General features: G+C 29.9%; 1 protein-coding gene across 1 annotated transcript in view; it reads right to left on the bottom strand.

Moving 5' to 3' along the window:
• Positions 1-2,173: 2,173 nt before the first annotated feature.
• glg1b (golgi glycoprotein 1b) overlaps positions 2,174-14,398 on the bottom strand; it is a 62,116-nt gene continuing 49,891 nt past the window's right edge. Inside the window, exons 22-26 of the mRNA XM_051134797.1 lie at positions 13,493-13,594; positions 11,193-11,300; positions 9,344-9,464; positions 8,931-9,037; positions 2,174-7,321 (exon numbers count right to left, since the gene is read on the bottom strand). Coding sequence (XP_050990754.1) covers positions 7,154-7,321; positions 8,931-9,037; positions 9,344-9,464; positions 11,193-11,300; positions 13,493-13,594 — 606 coding nt within the window. The 3' untranslated portion in view covers positions 2,174-7,153. The remainder of the gene's footprint in view (positions 7,322-8,930; positions 9,038-9,343; positions 9,465-11,192; positions 11,301-13,492; positions 13,595-14,398) is intronic.

The raw sequence follows: 14,398 nt of genomic DNA, 5'->3' as shown, positions 1-14,398 counted from the left end.
TTAACCATGTAAACTAAAATGTCATGGTTTTCTTTAACTTTCTGCAGGCTGTATTTTTTGTTCTTCCAAAGAACATCTTTGCAGTGTCTGTCTCTAATGAGGCATCCTAAACTACTCATCTGTGATTAATTTGTGACCCTGGACCACAAAACCAGTCTTAAGTCGCTGGGGTATATTTGTAGCAATAGCCAAAAATACATTGCATGGGTCAAAATTATTGATTTTTCTTTTATGGCAAAAATCATTAGGAAATTAAGTAAAGATCATGTTCCATTAAGATATTTTGTAAAATTCCTACTGTAAATGAAATGAAAACTTAATTTTTGATTAGTAATATACATTGTTAAGAACATTATTTGAAGAACTTTAAAGGTGATTTTCTCAATATGTTGATTTTTTTGCACCCTCAGATTCCTGCTTTTAAATAGTTGTATCTTGGCCAAATATTGTCCTATCATAACAAATCATTCATCAATGGAAAGCTTATTTATTCAGCTTTCAGATGGTGTATAAATCTAAATTTTGAGTAATTTACACTTATGACTGGTTTTGTGGTTCAGGGTCGCATTTGTTCTTTTAGGCAAACCAGAGACTCTTACCAAACAACTGATTAATGCAAGTATGTTCTTTTACAGCATCTAGGCAGCATTTATGACATGTTGAAATAAGGAGAAAAGCTCAACCTCAGGGCATCCAAGATGTAGATGAGTTTGTTTCTTCATCAGATTTGAAGAAATTTAGCATCACTTACTCACCAGTGGATTCTCTGCAGCGAATGGGCGCTGTCAGAATTACATCTGATTTAACATCAAAATAATTTACAGGTAATCCAATGTGTTGTAAAGTGAAAAGCTGCATGTTTTTAAGAAACAAATCCACCATTAAAGAAGTCCACTTTCAAAACAAATATTCACATATAATGTACTCACCCCCTTGTCATCCAAGATGTTCATGTCTTTCTTTCTTCAGTCGTAAAGAAATTATGTTTTTTGAGGAAAACATTTCAGCATTTTTTCTCCATATAATGGACTGATATGGTTCCCCCGATTTTGAACTTTCAAAATGCAGTTTAAATACGGCTTCAAACGATCCCAAATGCGGTTGTAAACGATCCCAGCCGAGGAAGAAGGGTCTTATCTAGCGAAACGATTGGATATTTTCATTAAAAAAATACTATTTAAGTACTTTTTAATCTCAAACACTCGTCTTGTCTTTCTCTCCCTAAACTCTGTGTATTCTGACTCAAGACAGTTAGGGAATGTCAAAAAACTCCAATCGTATTTTTCTCCCTCAACTTTAAAAAAATATTTCAAAATCATCCTACATCACTGCAGAAGTACACTGTAAAAAACGATTTGAGTCAACTTAAAATAATTTGTAACCTGGGTGCCTTAAAATTTTGAGTTCAGTCAACTCAAAAAAAAAGTTTATTCAACTTGAAATGTTAAATTATACTAAGTGACCACTTAGATATTTGAGTTGAATCAACTTAAAATTTTAAGGCAGCTGGGTTACTTACCCATCTGTTAAGTTTAGCAAACACAAATATCTAAGTTGTTACTTAGTACAACTTAACATTTCAAGTTGACTAAACTTATTTTAGTTGACTGAACTCAAAAATTTAACAAATTATTTTAAGCTGACTCAACAAATAAAGTAAGGACCTTAACAAAAAAGGTAAAACAGCGATATAGGACGATTTCGAAGTTGAGGGAGAACATGATGGGAGTTTTTTTAACATACCCTAACTGTCATGAACCGGAACAAAAACTGTTCAGGCAGAGTAAGACAAGACGAGCGTTTGACATTAACAAGTGTATAAATTGTATAGTTTTTTTATTCAAATAACCGATCGTTACTCTAGATAAGACCCTTCTTTTTGGCTGCGATCATTTACAACCACATTTGGGATCATTTGAAGCCGCATTTAAACTGCATTTTGGAAGCTCAAAATCAGGGCACCATATCAGTCCATTATATGCAGAAAAATGCTGACATGTGTTTCTCCAAAAACATAATTTCTTTATGACTGAAGAAAGAATGACATGAACATCTTGGATGACAAGGGGGTTAGTACATTATTTGTAAAATGTTGTTCTGGAAGTGGACTTCTCCTTTAAGACACTTTAAACTTTAAACCCTCGCTTCAACAAACTAAAGACAAAACACAATGGTAAGAAAATCTACAGCGTTTTATTAAACTGATAATCTGTACAGAATTAGGGAAATCAACAAAAAATCTGATTTGTCACATTAATGTTGTATGGCAAGATGAAGAAACTGAGAAAATATCACAGCCATAACCTTTTACGACGTTTAGTCCATTTGCAGTTAATGTGAAACATGATAAACTGCTGTCAGCAGACGCTGGAGCTGCTTACAGCTGGATGGGTCTTCCAGAGGAGCACAGAAAGGCCATTTTTAACAACGCAGGAATCAGGATCATCTTTGGCTCTGCACTATGACTGTTGGGAAATCACAACCAGCAATGTCGCAGGTTTTGCAAAAGATGCTTCAAAATGGGGCTCCTCAACACAAAGACACAAAGAAACAGTCTTTCACCTAAATGCTTAATTTTCTCAGAAAATCTCTGGCAATGTGAATAATGCACAATTCCACAAAAAAAGAGAAAGCAAGCATAGAGTAGGAAAGATTTGATATTCCATGCACCTCCTCCAAAATGGTTTAAGGATCACTTGATTTCCATATAGTACAGAATCCAGATCGAACAGAACACAAGCTCACTTTGAGTTTTAAAATCAAAAAGTGATCCATGACTCAGCTCCAATGTGATAAAAACCCACTATAAACCAGTTATATGTAAAATAGTAAAGAAACAACCTAACAAAAAAGAATGAACAGAACCAGTCAAACCAAAACACACCATCATGATCTGAAAAAAAACCAAAAACATTAGGAGAAATATAGCTGGAATAACGTAACTTCTAACATTTACTTATCTACAATATATAGTCAAACGTGATCATATGATCAGTAGAATTTTACAGTCCAAATTTCAACCAACCAGAAATCTCGGACGCTGTCTGTGATTTGCGCATTAGAGCTATTATTTACAGAACAACATTGAAGTCATCAATGCTAGAGGTAAGCAGTGCGCCTGTGGCCTCCCGAGCTCTGAAGCGAAATATTTAAATGTACAAATCTGTTCCCAAATTGTGGAGTCTGAGATCTTTTTCAATCTATTAAAGGGACAGTGCACTCCAAAACTGAAATCCTGTCATATACTCACTCGTTTTGCGGCAAACCTGTATGGCTTTCTGTGAAAGAAGAACAAAGATGTTGGCAACTAAACCATTTTTGGACATTGTATGGCCAAAAACTTGAAGTGTCTTCAGTATACTGCATTTAGCTGAAGAAATAAATGCATACAGGTTTGGAACACCACAAAGGTGAATAATGATAACAGATTTTTCATTTCTGGGTGAACTATGCCTTGACAAATAGGTTTCGTAGAGCTTTGCACACTCTTTGAGAGACATAATATTAAAAAACTGAAACTGAATCTACAGAAAACTTTTCTATAGTGGTACAGCTCCTGTCAAGAAAATAGAAAATTAAAGGGTGAATCCCACAAAACGCATCGAAATAATAGTGCAAAATGTTTTTGTTTTTTTTTAATTTGGGTGAAATTTATATATATACTACAACTCAAAAGTTGGGGTCAGTAAGACTTGTAATGTTTTTAAATAAGTCTCTCATGCTCATCAAGGCTGCATTTGATTAAAAATACAGAAAAAACATAGTAATATTGCAAAATGTTATTACAATATAAAATAATGGTTTTTGTTTTTAATATACTTTAAAATATAATTTATTCCTGTGATGCAAAGCTCAATTTTCATCAGCCGTAACTCCAGTCTTAAGTGTCACATGATCCTTCAGAAATCATCCTAATATGCTGATTTATTATTAGAATTATCAATGTTGCTCCAAAATATTTTTTTGGAACCTGTGATTCTTTTTTTCAGGATTCTTTGATGAATAACAATGTTAATCTATGCTATCACTTTTTATTAATTTAACACATTTCTTTCAATTTCTTAAAAAAAAAAAAAAGAAAGAATAAACAGACCCCAAACTTTTGAACAATGGTGTATATTGTTAGAAAACCTTACTGTTTTAAATAAATGCTGTTCTTTTTAACCTTTTATTAATCAAAGAATCTTGAAAAAAGTATCACGTTCCAAAAAATAAATAAACAAATAAATAAATAAAAATTAAGCAGCACAACTGTTTCCAGCACTGATTATAAATCAGCATATTAGAATGATTTCTAAAGGATCATGTGACACTAAAGACTGGAGTAATGATGCTGAAAATTCAACTGTAATTACAGATATAAATTACATTTTAATGTATATTAATACAGAAAAACATTGTTTTACATCATAATAATATTTCACAATATTCCTTTTTCTGTATTTTTGATCAAATGAACACAGCCTTGTTGAGCACAAAAAAAAAAAAACATATAAAATCTTACTGATCCCAAACTTTTGAGCAGCAGTGTATACATAAACTAAACATATTTTTTTTTGCACTATTTCATTATTTTTATGAAAACCGGTTTAACTGTAAAATTACTGTGTTTAAAAAATGATTAACATTTTTTCCCCCTTTTGGTTTTGGGGTAAAATGTGGCCTGAACAGGATTTCATGAGAATCACCCTTTTTCATTTTTTCCAAAGCAATGCATATATGAGATTATACAGAATTCTGTGGAAAAGCATGCATGGCCTTTTAGAAAAACCTTATGTCTTCAGCAAATGCTATGCATATAATCATCACAGTTGTAGTCAGAGTAACTCAGTAACAAATAGACAAGACAAATATGTTATTCCTGTTCACACTAGAGATGTCTGTGGGTACAGCTTTGAAAAAATACAGAGCCACCGTCCATGGGGACTAATGAATGTTTCCTTTCACTGCTATGGCAGAGAAAGAGAAAAGGCAACATTAGAACATAGCTATGAAATCATTTCTAAAACATATTTCTCTCTATACACGCACGCGCACGCACAGACAGAGGCACGCATATATGAAACCAAGATCAGCACGTTTGTTGTAAACAATAAATAAGGCTTAAGCCGAACATAAAGAATCAAAAAAGTGCAATCGTCCTCTGAACATTCAAAGTACCTCTGGAAAAAATACATTTTACAGGGTATACTGTACCGTCCACCATTACAACATTGGTCCACAATCACAGAATTTTGAGCAAGATGAAACTTTCTGGCAGAGGTACAGGTCTATTTGAATTTCGTACTCTTCGTATAATCCATTATAAATGTGCAGACCAGACTCATATCAGTAGGGGAATCTCACAAACCAGTCCAAGAACATGTTTGTCATATTTCAGACCAAAATATAAAAAAGTATTATATGACGTCGTGGCATTATTTTCTTTTGTTGTATTTGTTGCACTGCCTTGTTGGTTTAAATAAATCCAAAAACATAAAGTAGTGAAAATGCTGTATTACAGCAATAAGTAAATCTATTGCAAATAATGGGAATTTTAAAATAACTCAAAAGTGAAATGTGCAGATTTAGTGGGAATTCTAGAGGAAATTGTCATGAATACACACAGCTGTTCAAAAGTTCGGGATCAGTACGATTTTTAATGTTTTTAAGGACTTTTCTGCTCATCAAGGCTGCGCTTATATGATTAAAAATGCAGAAAAAAATAGTAATATTGTGAAATATTATTGCAATTTAAAAATAGTGGTTTTCTATATTAATATACTTTGAAATGTAATTTATTTCTGTGATGCAAAGCTGAATTTTTAGCATCATTACTCCAGTCTTCAGTGTCACATGATCCTTCAGAAATCTTTCTAATATGCTGATTTATTATCCATGTTGAAAACAATTTTTTTTATACTGTTTTCAGGATTCTTTGATGAATAAAAAATGTATAAGAACAGCATTTATTTAAAATAGAAATATTTTACCATTTAAAAGTTTGTGGTCAGTAAATTTTTATTATTTTTTTTTTTTTGAAAAAAAAAAAAAAAAATCTAACTTTTATTAACCAAGGATGTGTTTAATTGCTAAAGAGTGATAGCTAAGCCTTATATAAATGCTGTTCATTTTCACTTTTAATTCATCAAATAATCCTGAAAAACGTATCACAGGTTCCATAAAATAAATAAATAAATAACTAAAAGCAGCACAAATATTTCCAACGTTGATAATAAATTAGCATATTAGAATTATTTCAGAAGGATCATGGACACTGAAGACTGGCGTAATTGCTGATGAAAATTCAGCATTGCGTCACAGAAATAAATTATATTTCAAAGTATATTAAAATAGAAACCTGTTATTTTAAATTGCAAAACTATTTCATAATATTACTGTTTTTTTAATGTATTTTTGATCAAGTAAATAGAGCTCTGATGACCCTAAGAGACTTAAAAAAAAAAAAAAAAAACACGTTAAAAATCTTACTGATCCTAAACGTTTGAATGGCAGTGTGTATATATATATGAGATTAACTCAAAGAAGTATTTACTATTCAGTTTGGCTTCGCCCTTGAAAATCAAACTGTCTATTATTATGTCACAATCTTTGCAAGTTTAGCACTTGATGTCTAATGTATCATAACTGTCTTTGTCCTGAATGATAAACACAGACGTTTCATCATAATGGACTAGAAAAACCATCTTCCCTCCCCAGTGCCAAAACATTCAGAATAAATCTGATTTAAAGTAAATTCCACCTTTTGATTTACAGATTAAAAACATATAAAGATGGCTTCTGAATTTTTATGTAAGCTGCTGATTAAAGTCGTTCTCAAAAAATGGAAAAAGACACAATGATAAAAATACTGCATTGACACATGACCATATTACAGTCAAAAAGTAAGGCTGTCACTCTCAAAACAAAAACAAAAAACATATCCTCAAGGCATAACGTCCCGAAACGATCTTGATCCTGTCTGAGAAGCGTTTCAAAGGTTGTATGTTTGGACTGAGATTTCAGTGGCAGGGTGGGCTAGAGAGGTTTCCAAACATGGCACCGGCCCACAAAAGGTCCACTGACGGCTCCCAAAGTCTTCGCAGGTGTAAGTACAGAGAACAGCGAGGGCAGGAAATGAGGTGTGAAATGGCGGATGGGTGACATCCTCGCTCTACCTGTCTTTCAGCTCTCTGGTCACACGTTTGGTGATGCGGCCACACAGCAGACCCACGAGGAAGAGGATGGACACGGCCAGCGCAATCATGAACAGGATGTAGTTCTTGGAAGGTGACGTCATGACTTGCACAGCGAGGTCCGAGAAACCTTCAGCTGGTGCCACCTGGGAAATCACATACTAGAACTCATCAAAAGGAAGTGAGTTTGTGTCCAGAATTTTGGCAGACAATAATAATAACTTCTCAATAATATTCTCAAAGTAAAAATGTATTCATAAATAATAATAATAATAATAATAATAATAACAATAATAATTTATTAAATTAATTAATTTATAATAAAAATAAATTAATAATAGAAATAAATTTAAATAATTTATACAAAAAAATGTGTGTATATAGATAGATAGATATGTTGTATAAATTATTGTTGTTATTAATATTGTTACTATTATTTTTAATATTAACTTAAAATATATTGTTATAATAATAATAATAATAATGATAATAATGTCTAAATTGTAATAGTTATAGTAACATTTTATTTAATATAATTTCTTCTTTTTTGTCTTATCATTAATAAAAAACAACAATAATAATAACATATTATCAATAATAAGAAAAATACATATAATATAACAACTACTTTCTGCTATTATGGCATTAATAATAATAATAATAATAGTAATAATAATAATAATAATAATAATAGTAATAATAATAATACAGATATTTATACTACTACTACTACTACACAGAATGTCTAAATTTGAATAATAATGAATTAATAATTAATAATATTAATTGACAATTTTAATATAGGTATTTATAGTAATTTCTTCCTATTATTACATTTATAATAATACTAATAATAATGTCTAAACTGTAATAGTTAGAGGGACAATTTATAGATAGATATGTTGTATAAATTACTGTTGTTATTAATATTGTTACTATAATTTTAATGTTAACTTAATACAATTTATTGTAATAATAATAATAATAATAATAATAATAATAAATATTTTTTATATAACAATTACCTCCTGCTATTATGACATTTACAATAATAGTAATAATAAAGATATGTATACTACTACTACTACTAATAATAAACAGAATGTTTAAATTTTAATAATGAATTAATAAATAATTTATATTAATTGACAATAATTTTATTACAGTAATTTATAGTAATGTCTTCCTATTATTACATTTATAATAATAATATTAATAATGATGACAATAAAGTATAAATTGTAATTGTTATAGTAACAAATTTCTAGATAGATATGTTGCATAAATTACTGTTGTTAGTAATATTTCTACTATTATTATATATATTATTATTAAAGTTAACTTAATACAATTATTATTATTAATAATAATAATGATTATTAATTAATATCATTATTAATAATAATAAAATATTTATTTTAATATAACAATAACTTTCTGCTATTATGCCATTAATAATAATAATAATAATAATAATAATAATTCAGATATGTATACTACTACTACTACTACTACTACTTCTACTAATAATAATAAATGTAATGTCAAAAATTAATTAATAATAAATAATAATATTAAAGATTACTTTGTTTTAAAATTGTAATTTCTTATTATTATTACATTTATAAAAATCAAAATTTTAATGCAAAAAGGTGTCTTTTAGAGCTAGAGACTGGGCGTGTATGTGGTAAATATATTTTAAAAAATTATTTAGTTGACAGCTAGATCAATGTGTTTATATTTGTGTGTGCTGACCTTTGCTGCATAGCTCCACATGTCTATGCGGTCCTGTAATCTTCTCTTACATTCAGGCTGTAGACGCACCTGCTTGTCCTGCAGAGCTTCCATCAAACAGGACATTTCTGGGAAAGAATTTTAAACAGAGGGAGTCAGGAGCTCCAAATTACAGAGTTAAAAAAAAAATCATCATCATAATCACACCATCTGTCAGTCCCATAGCTTTCCATTAGTCTCTCAAATAGACCCTCAGCCCAGTTATCTTAACTAAGCATCATGAATTAAACAACATGAAATGCTATTTACAATGCATTTAAACTGGGAAACAGAACATTTAGTGAGAAATAACGTATGAAGTGAAGCAAATGTGATCTTTAGAGGTGTGAATGTACTGTGTAATATGCAATAAAAACAAACAAAACTACACTCACGTCTGCCTCTTCCAGGGTTGATGGCTGCACAGTGGTGTTTCAAATCCAGAGCACAGGCCGTATGCAAGACAGGATCCACAAATATGTCTGCTTTGCTTTCTTTGAGCATGTTTAACACCTCCTACACATGGAGAAAAGGATCAAATGAAAGATGTGGACTCTAAACCCGTACATGTCAAATTAATATAGCTGTGTGTGAGTGCCACGACTGTTGGTTATTTCGCATGTTAAAGTGTTTCTTAAAGAGACAGCAACAAAAAAAGATTCATTAACTTAAAGATGATGAAGGAAATTGTTGCAAAAAACTAAATTATGATTTTTACACTTCAAAAATTACACTACAGGTTAAAAGGCGGTAAGATTTTTTAATGATTCTGAAATGATCATCAAAGCTGCATTTATTTGATCAAAAATACAGCAAAATCAGCAATATTGTGAAATATTATTACTATTTAAAATAACTGTTTTCTATTTGAATATATTTTAAAATGCAATTTATTCCAGTGATGCAAAGCTGAATTTCCAGCATCATTACTCCAGTCTTCAGTGTCACATGATCCAACAGAAACCATTTAATATGCTGATTTTCTGCTCAAGAAACATTTCTGATTATTATCAATGTTGAAAACAGTTTTGCTGCTTCATATTTTTGTGGAAACCGTAAATAAATTTATCTTCTGAGAAATTTTTGTGTGTCCTTGCTGAATAAAAGTAAATAAAAAATACAACTAAATAAAAAATGATTTCTTTATTTCCTTTTTTAAAAATCAGTGTACATATTACAACATATCTAATATGACCTGTCAAAACTGAAAAATGGTATATATAAACTACCAGCCAAAAGTTTTTAAACAGTAATATTTTTATTGTTATTTAGAAGTCTCTTCTGCTCACCAAGCCTGCATTTATTTGATCTAAAGTACAGCAAAAACAGTAAAATTTTGAAATATTTTTACTATTTAAAATAACTGTTTTCTATTTGAATATATTTTAAAATGTAATTTATTCCTGTGATCAAATCTAAATTTTTAGCATCATTACTCCAGTCTCATGGTCCTTCAGAAATCATTCTAATATGCTGATTTGCTGTTTAAGAAACATTTATTATTATTATATTATCAATATTTAAAACAGCTGAGTCAATTTTTTCAGGGTTTTTTGATTAATAGAAAGATCCAAAGATCAGCACATATCTGAAACAAAAAGCTTTTGTAACATTATACACTATACCATTCAAAAGCTTCAAGTCAGAAATTATAGAAATTAAAACTTATATTTTGCAAGGATGCTTTAAATTTATCAAAGGTGATGATAAAGACATTTATTATGTTACAAAAGATTTCCATTTCAGATAAATGCTGTTCGTCTAAACTTTCTATGCATCAAAGAAACCTAAAAAAATTCTACTCAGCTGTTTTCAACATAGTAATAATAATAATAGATGTTTTTGAACAGTAAATCAGCATATTAGAAAGATTTTTGAAGGATCATGTGACTGGAGTAATGATGCTAGCTGCAGCTTTGAAATCACAGGAAAATTACATTTTAATATATATTCAAATAGAAAACTTATTTTAGGTAGTAAAAATATTTACTGTACTTTGGATCAAATAAATACAGGCTTGGTGAGCAGAAGAGACTTCTTTAAAAACCTTAGTAGTGTATATATTGTGTAAATCTAACATCTAATGTTAATTCCTATGCAACCACCCATGTGTCTAGTGCAGGAATCTCCTCTTCTCAAAAAAGCAGATGTGGCTTTAAAAACACTAATGGTGTTTCCATAGCAACAGATGCAGTGAAAAGCAGTGTGTAGCAGATGAAACATGTTTGAGGATGTGTTCTGTACCGTCTTGCATTCCTCCTGTTTAATTTTCAGTAGGTTGTTCTTCAGACACTCCTCCACTTGACCCGTCTGTTCCTGTGCAGCTGCTTCCTCTGCACACAGCCGTGTAATCTAACACACACACACACACACACACAGACACACACAGACATGTTATGAAGTGACTAAAGATATAAAATCTCCATTTTCTTCCTCAGAGGTCGGCCTTTTCTTTGTCTGTGTTCATGTGGCCCCCAGTCAGCAGAAAATAACCCAGAGATCATAGTCAATTTTCTTCTCTGACCCATCAAGAGACCCATTTCACACCATTTCTGCTTGATTGCTCCCTGAGAGCCTATGGCTCATGGAGATCATAAATAAAGGGCTTTTCTCAGACAGGCTGCAGGAGGAGGGTCCCTGTTCCTGTCCCATAGCATTACAAAGAAGCCATGTTCATCTGCAACACTCGCTGCAGCATAGCAGATCAAACAGACCAAATACAACAACACCATTAAAAAAAAATCTTTCATTAAAGGGTTACTCCACCCCAAAATGAACACCACTTACCCCCATGTCGTTCCAAACCCCTAAAAGCTTCGTTCGTCTTCGAAACACAATTTAAGATATTTTGGATGAAAATTTTGAAAATTAAAATTTTGTTTAAAATTGAATAAATAAAAAAATAAAAAAATAAATAAATAAAACAGCTATATAGCGTTAATTTGTTTTATTTTAGTTTTAGTAATTTTAACAAAACTATTTATTTATTTTTTAAACATTTTTATTTTAGTAATTTTATGTGCTTTTGTCAATTTTTACATTTTTTGAATACTTCTATACAGCATTAATTTGTTTTATTTTAGTTTTAGTAATTTTAACAAAACTATTTATTAAAAGCAGTTTAAGGTCCCACAAAGACAGAATTCAATTTAATAAAAAATAATTTAATTAATATTAAATTACCAATTAATTAATTCATAATAATAATAATAATAATAATAATAATATAATGTTAAACATTTTTACCCAATAGTACATCTAACCAAACCATTTGCAAACTAAAATTTTGAAATTTCAAAATTTTAAATTTCAAAATTTTGAATTTGAATTTTAAATTTTGTTTTAAAATGAAAAATAAATAAATAAAGAAATTGAATTTAAAGTATATTACTGTTAAAAATTGTGGGGTCAGAATTTTTAAAACTATTTATTTATTTATTTATTTTTTCAAATACTTTTATTCAGGTAGAACATTAAATTAAAAATGTAAAATGACAGTAAAGTACATTGTTACAAAAATTATGTTTAATATAAATTCTCTTCTTTTGAGTTTAGAAAAAAAGTATGTTTTCAGCTGTTTCAAGTGTTTCTTGAGCAGCAAATCAGCATATTAGAAAGATTTCTGAATCAACCCTTAAGACTAAAGTAATGATGCTGAAAATTCAGCTTTGCATCACAGGAATAAATTACATATTAAAATATATTCACATAGAAAACAATTATTTTAAATTGTAATAATATTTCACTATTTTTACTGTAATTTTTGATCAATTAAATGCAGCCTTATTGAGCATAAGACTTTTTTTTTTTTTAAATCCGACCCCACTATATTGATAAAAATAGCTGGTGCTAAATATGAATGTTTTGAATTGGAAATCTAGTTCCTGTCCTGTGACATTATAGATGAATTCCTTCCATTCCCTCAGAAACCAGACTGAAATATTACTGTAGATTAGTCATTCATGAGGCATTTGGACATTTCTTCCTCACTCAGAGAATCTCTTTAGAGACAGAGAGAAAAAAAAAATCGTTTTTTTTCAACATTGCTTGGACGGTCTTTTAAAGCGATTCTCAGACGCCCCCTCACTCTCTCTGTATGGCTCAAAATGAGTGTCCTGACATGTTTAAACAGACTGTTAGATCTCATAAAGATGCTGTGTGTTGAAGGCCCTGGGCTCCGTTCCAAACACTCACAATCCAGCATTTTAAGCATCATTAAAACAGTAGGCAGCAAAATTATACTGATTTATATCAGCAGTTTGGCCACACTTCAAGTTTAAAGTTAAAACCATATGCATCCTTAGTAGACAATGCAATCCCAAAATTCAATGAGCTGACTAATCAAAGGAAATATTTCAATGTATTTTGATAATGAAAAATATGAATATTTAAATAGAATAAACTACCCACAAAGAGTGCTTTAAATCAGTCACTCATGTGTTTTCATTTCGATTTGGACGCTGCAGTGACCTCTGTAGACTGTATACAACTATACATGAAGACAGCTCTCTCGGGTTTGGGACAGAGCCCGTGTTTCCACTGACCTCATTCCTGCAGTGAACCTGGAGCTGCGGATCGAGCCGGTAGTCGAGCGCTGACTCCTGAAGAATCACTCTGATCTGATCCTCACAATCTCCCGACAACCGCTGGGGACAATTTTGAACTGGTTTAAAACTGTTAAACGATCTGCATTTCCACATCACAACACTCCCATTCACTTGCTAATAAAATAACTTCTATGTCCGACTTGCACACTAAGACCAGCATGTTTAATACACAATTCTGTAGAATATTTAGCCAAAAATAACATTATTTCGACTTACTAATCAATATTTCACATCTATATAAGTCATCATTACTATAGTTTTATTTCTATAGCATATTATTTGTTAATATTTTCAACTGGCATTTAATATTTAGTTTTTTTATTTTAGCAATTTTGTGGGTTTTTGTCATTTTTTACACCTTTAAATATACTTCTATATAGCTTTAATTTGTTTTATTTTAGTTTTAGTAATTTTAACAAAACTATTTATTTTTTAAAACATTTTAATTTTAGTAATTTGATGTGCTTTTGTCAATTTTTATTTTTTAAAAAATACTTCTATATAGCATTAATTTGTTATATTTTAGTTTTAGTAATTTTAACAAAACTATTTTTAATTATTTATTCTTTAAACATTTAATTTTAGTAATTTTGTGCTTTTGTCATTTTTTATTCTTTTAAGTACTTCTATATAGTTTTAATTTCTTAAATTTTACTATTACTCAACACTTCCTATTTCCAATACATTTTTTTAATTAAAATTTTGTAAGTTACTTTTAATGTAATATTAATTTATTTTAGCTTTATTTCGAATAAAAATGAACTTATTATTTCTATACAACTTTAATTCATTTATAAAGTTAATATTTTTTAATATAAATTAATTAATTAAGCAAAAATATTT

The sequence above is a fragment of the Labeo rohita genome, chromosome 18 (assembly GCF_022985175.1).
Source record: "Labeo rohita strain BAU-BD-2019 chromosome 18, IGBB_LRoh.1.0, whole genome shotgun sequence".
Classification (NCBI taxonomy): Eukaryota; Metazoa; Chordata; class Actinopteri; order Cypriniformes; family Cyprinidae; genus Labeo; species Labeo rohita.
Note: the sequence above shows the minus strand (reverse complement) of the source record. Positions and strands in the feature narration are given on the sequence as shown.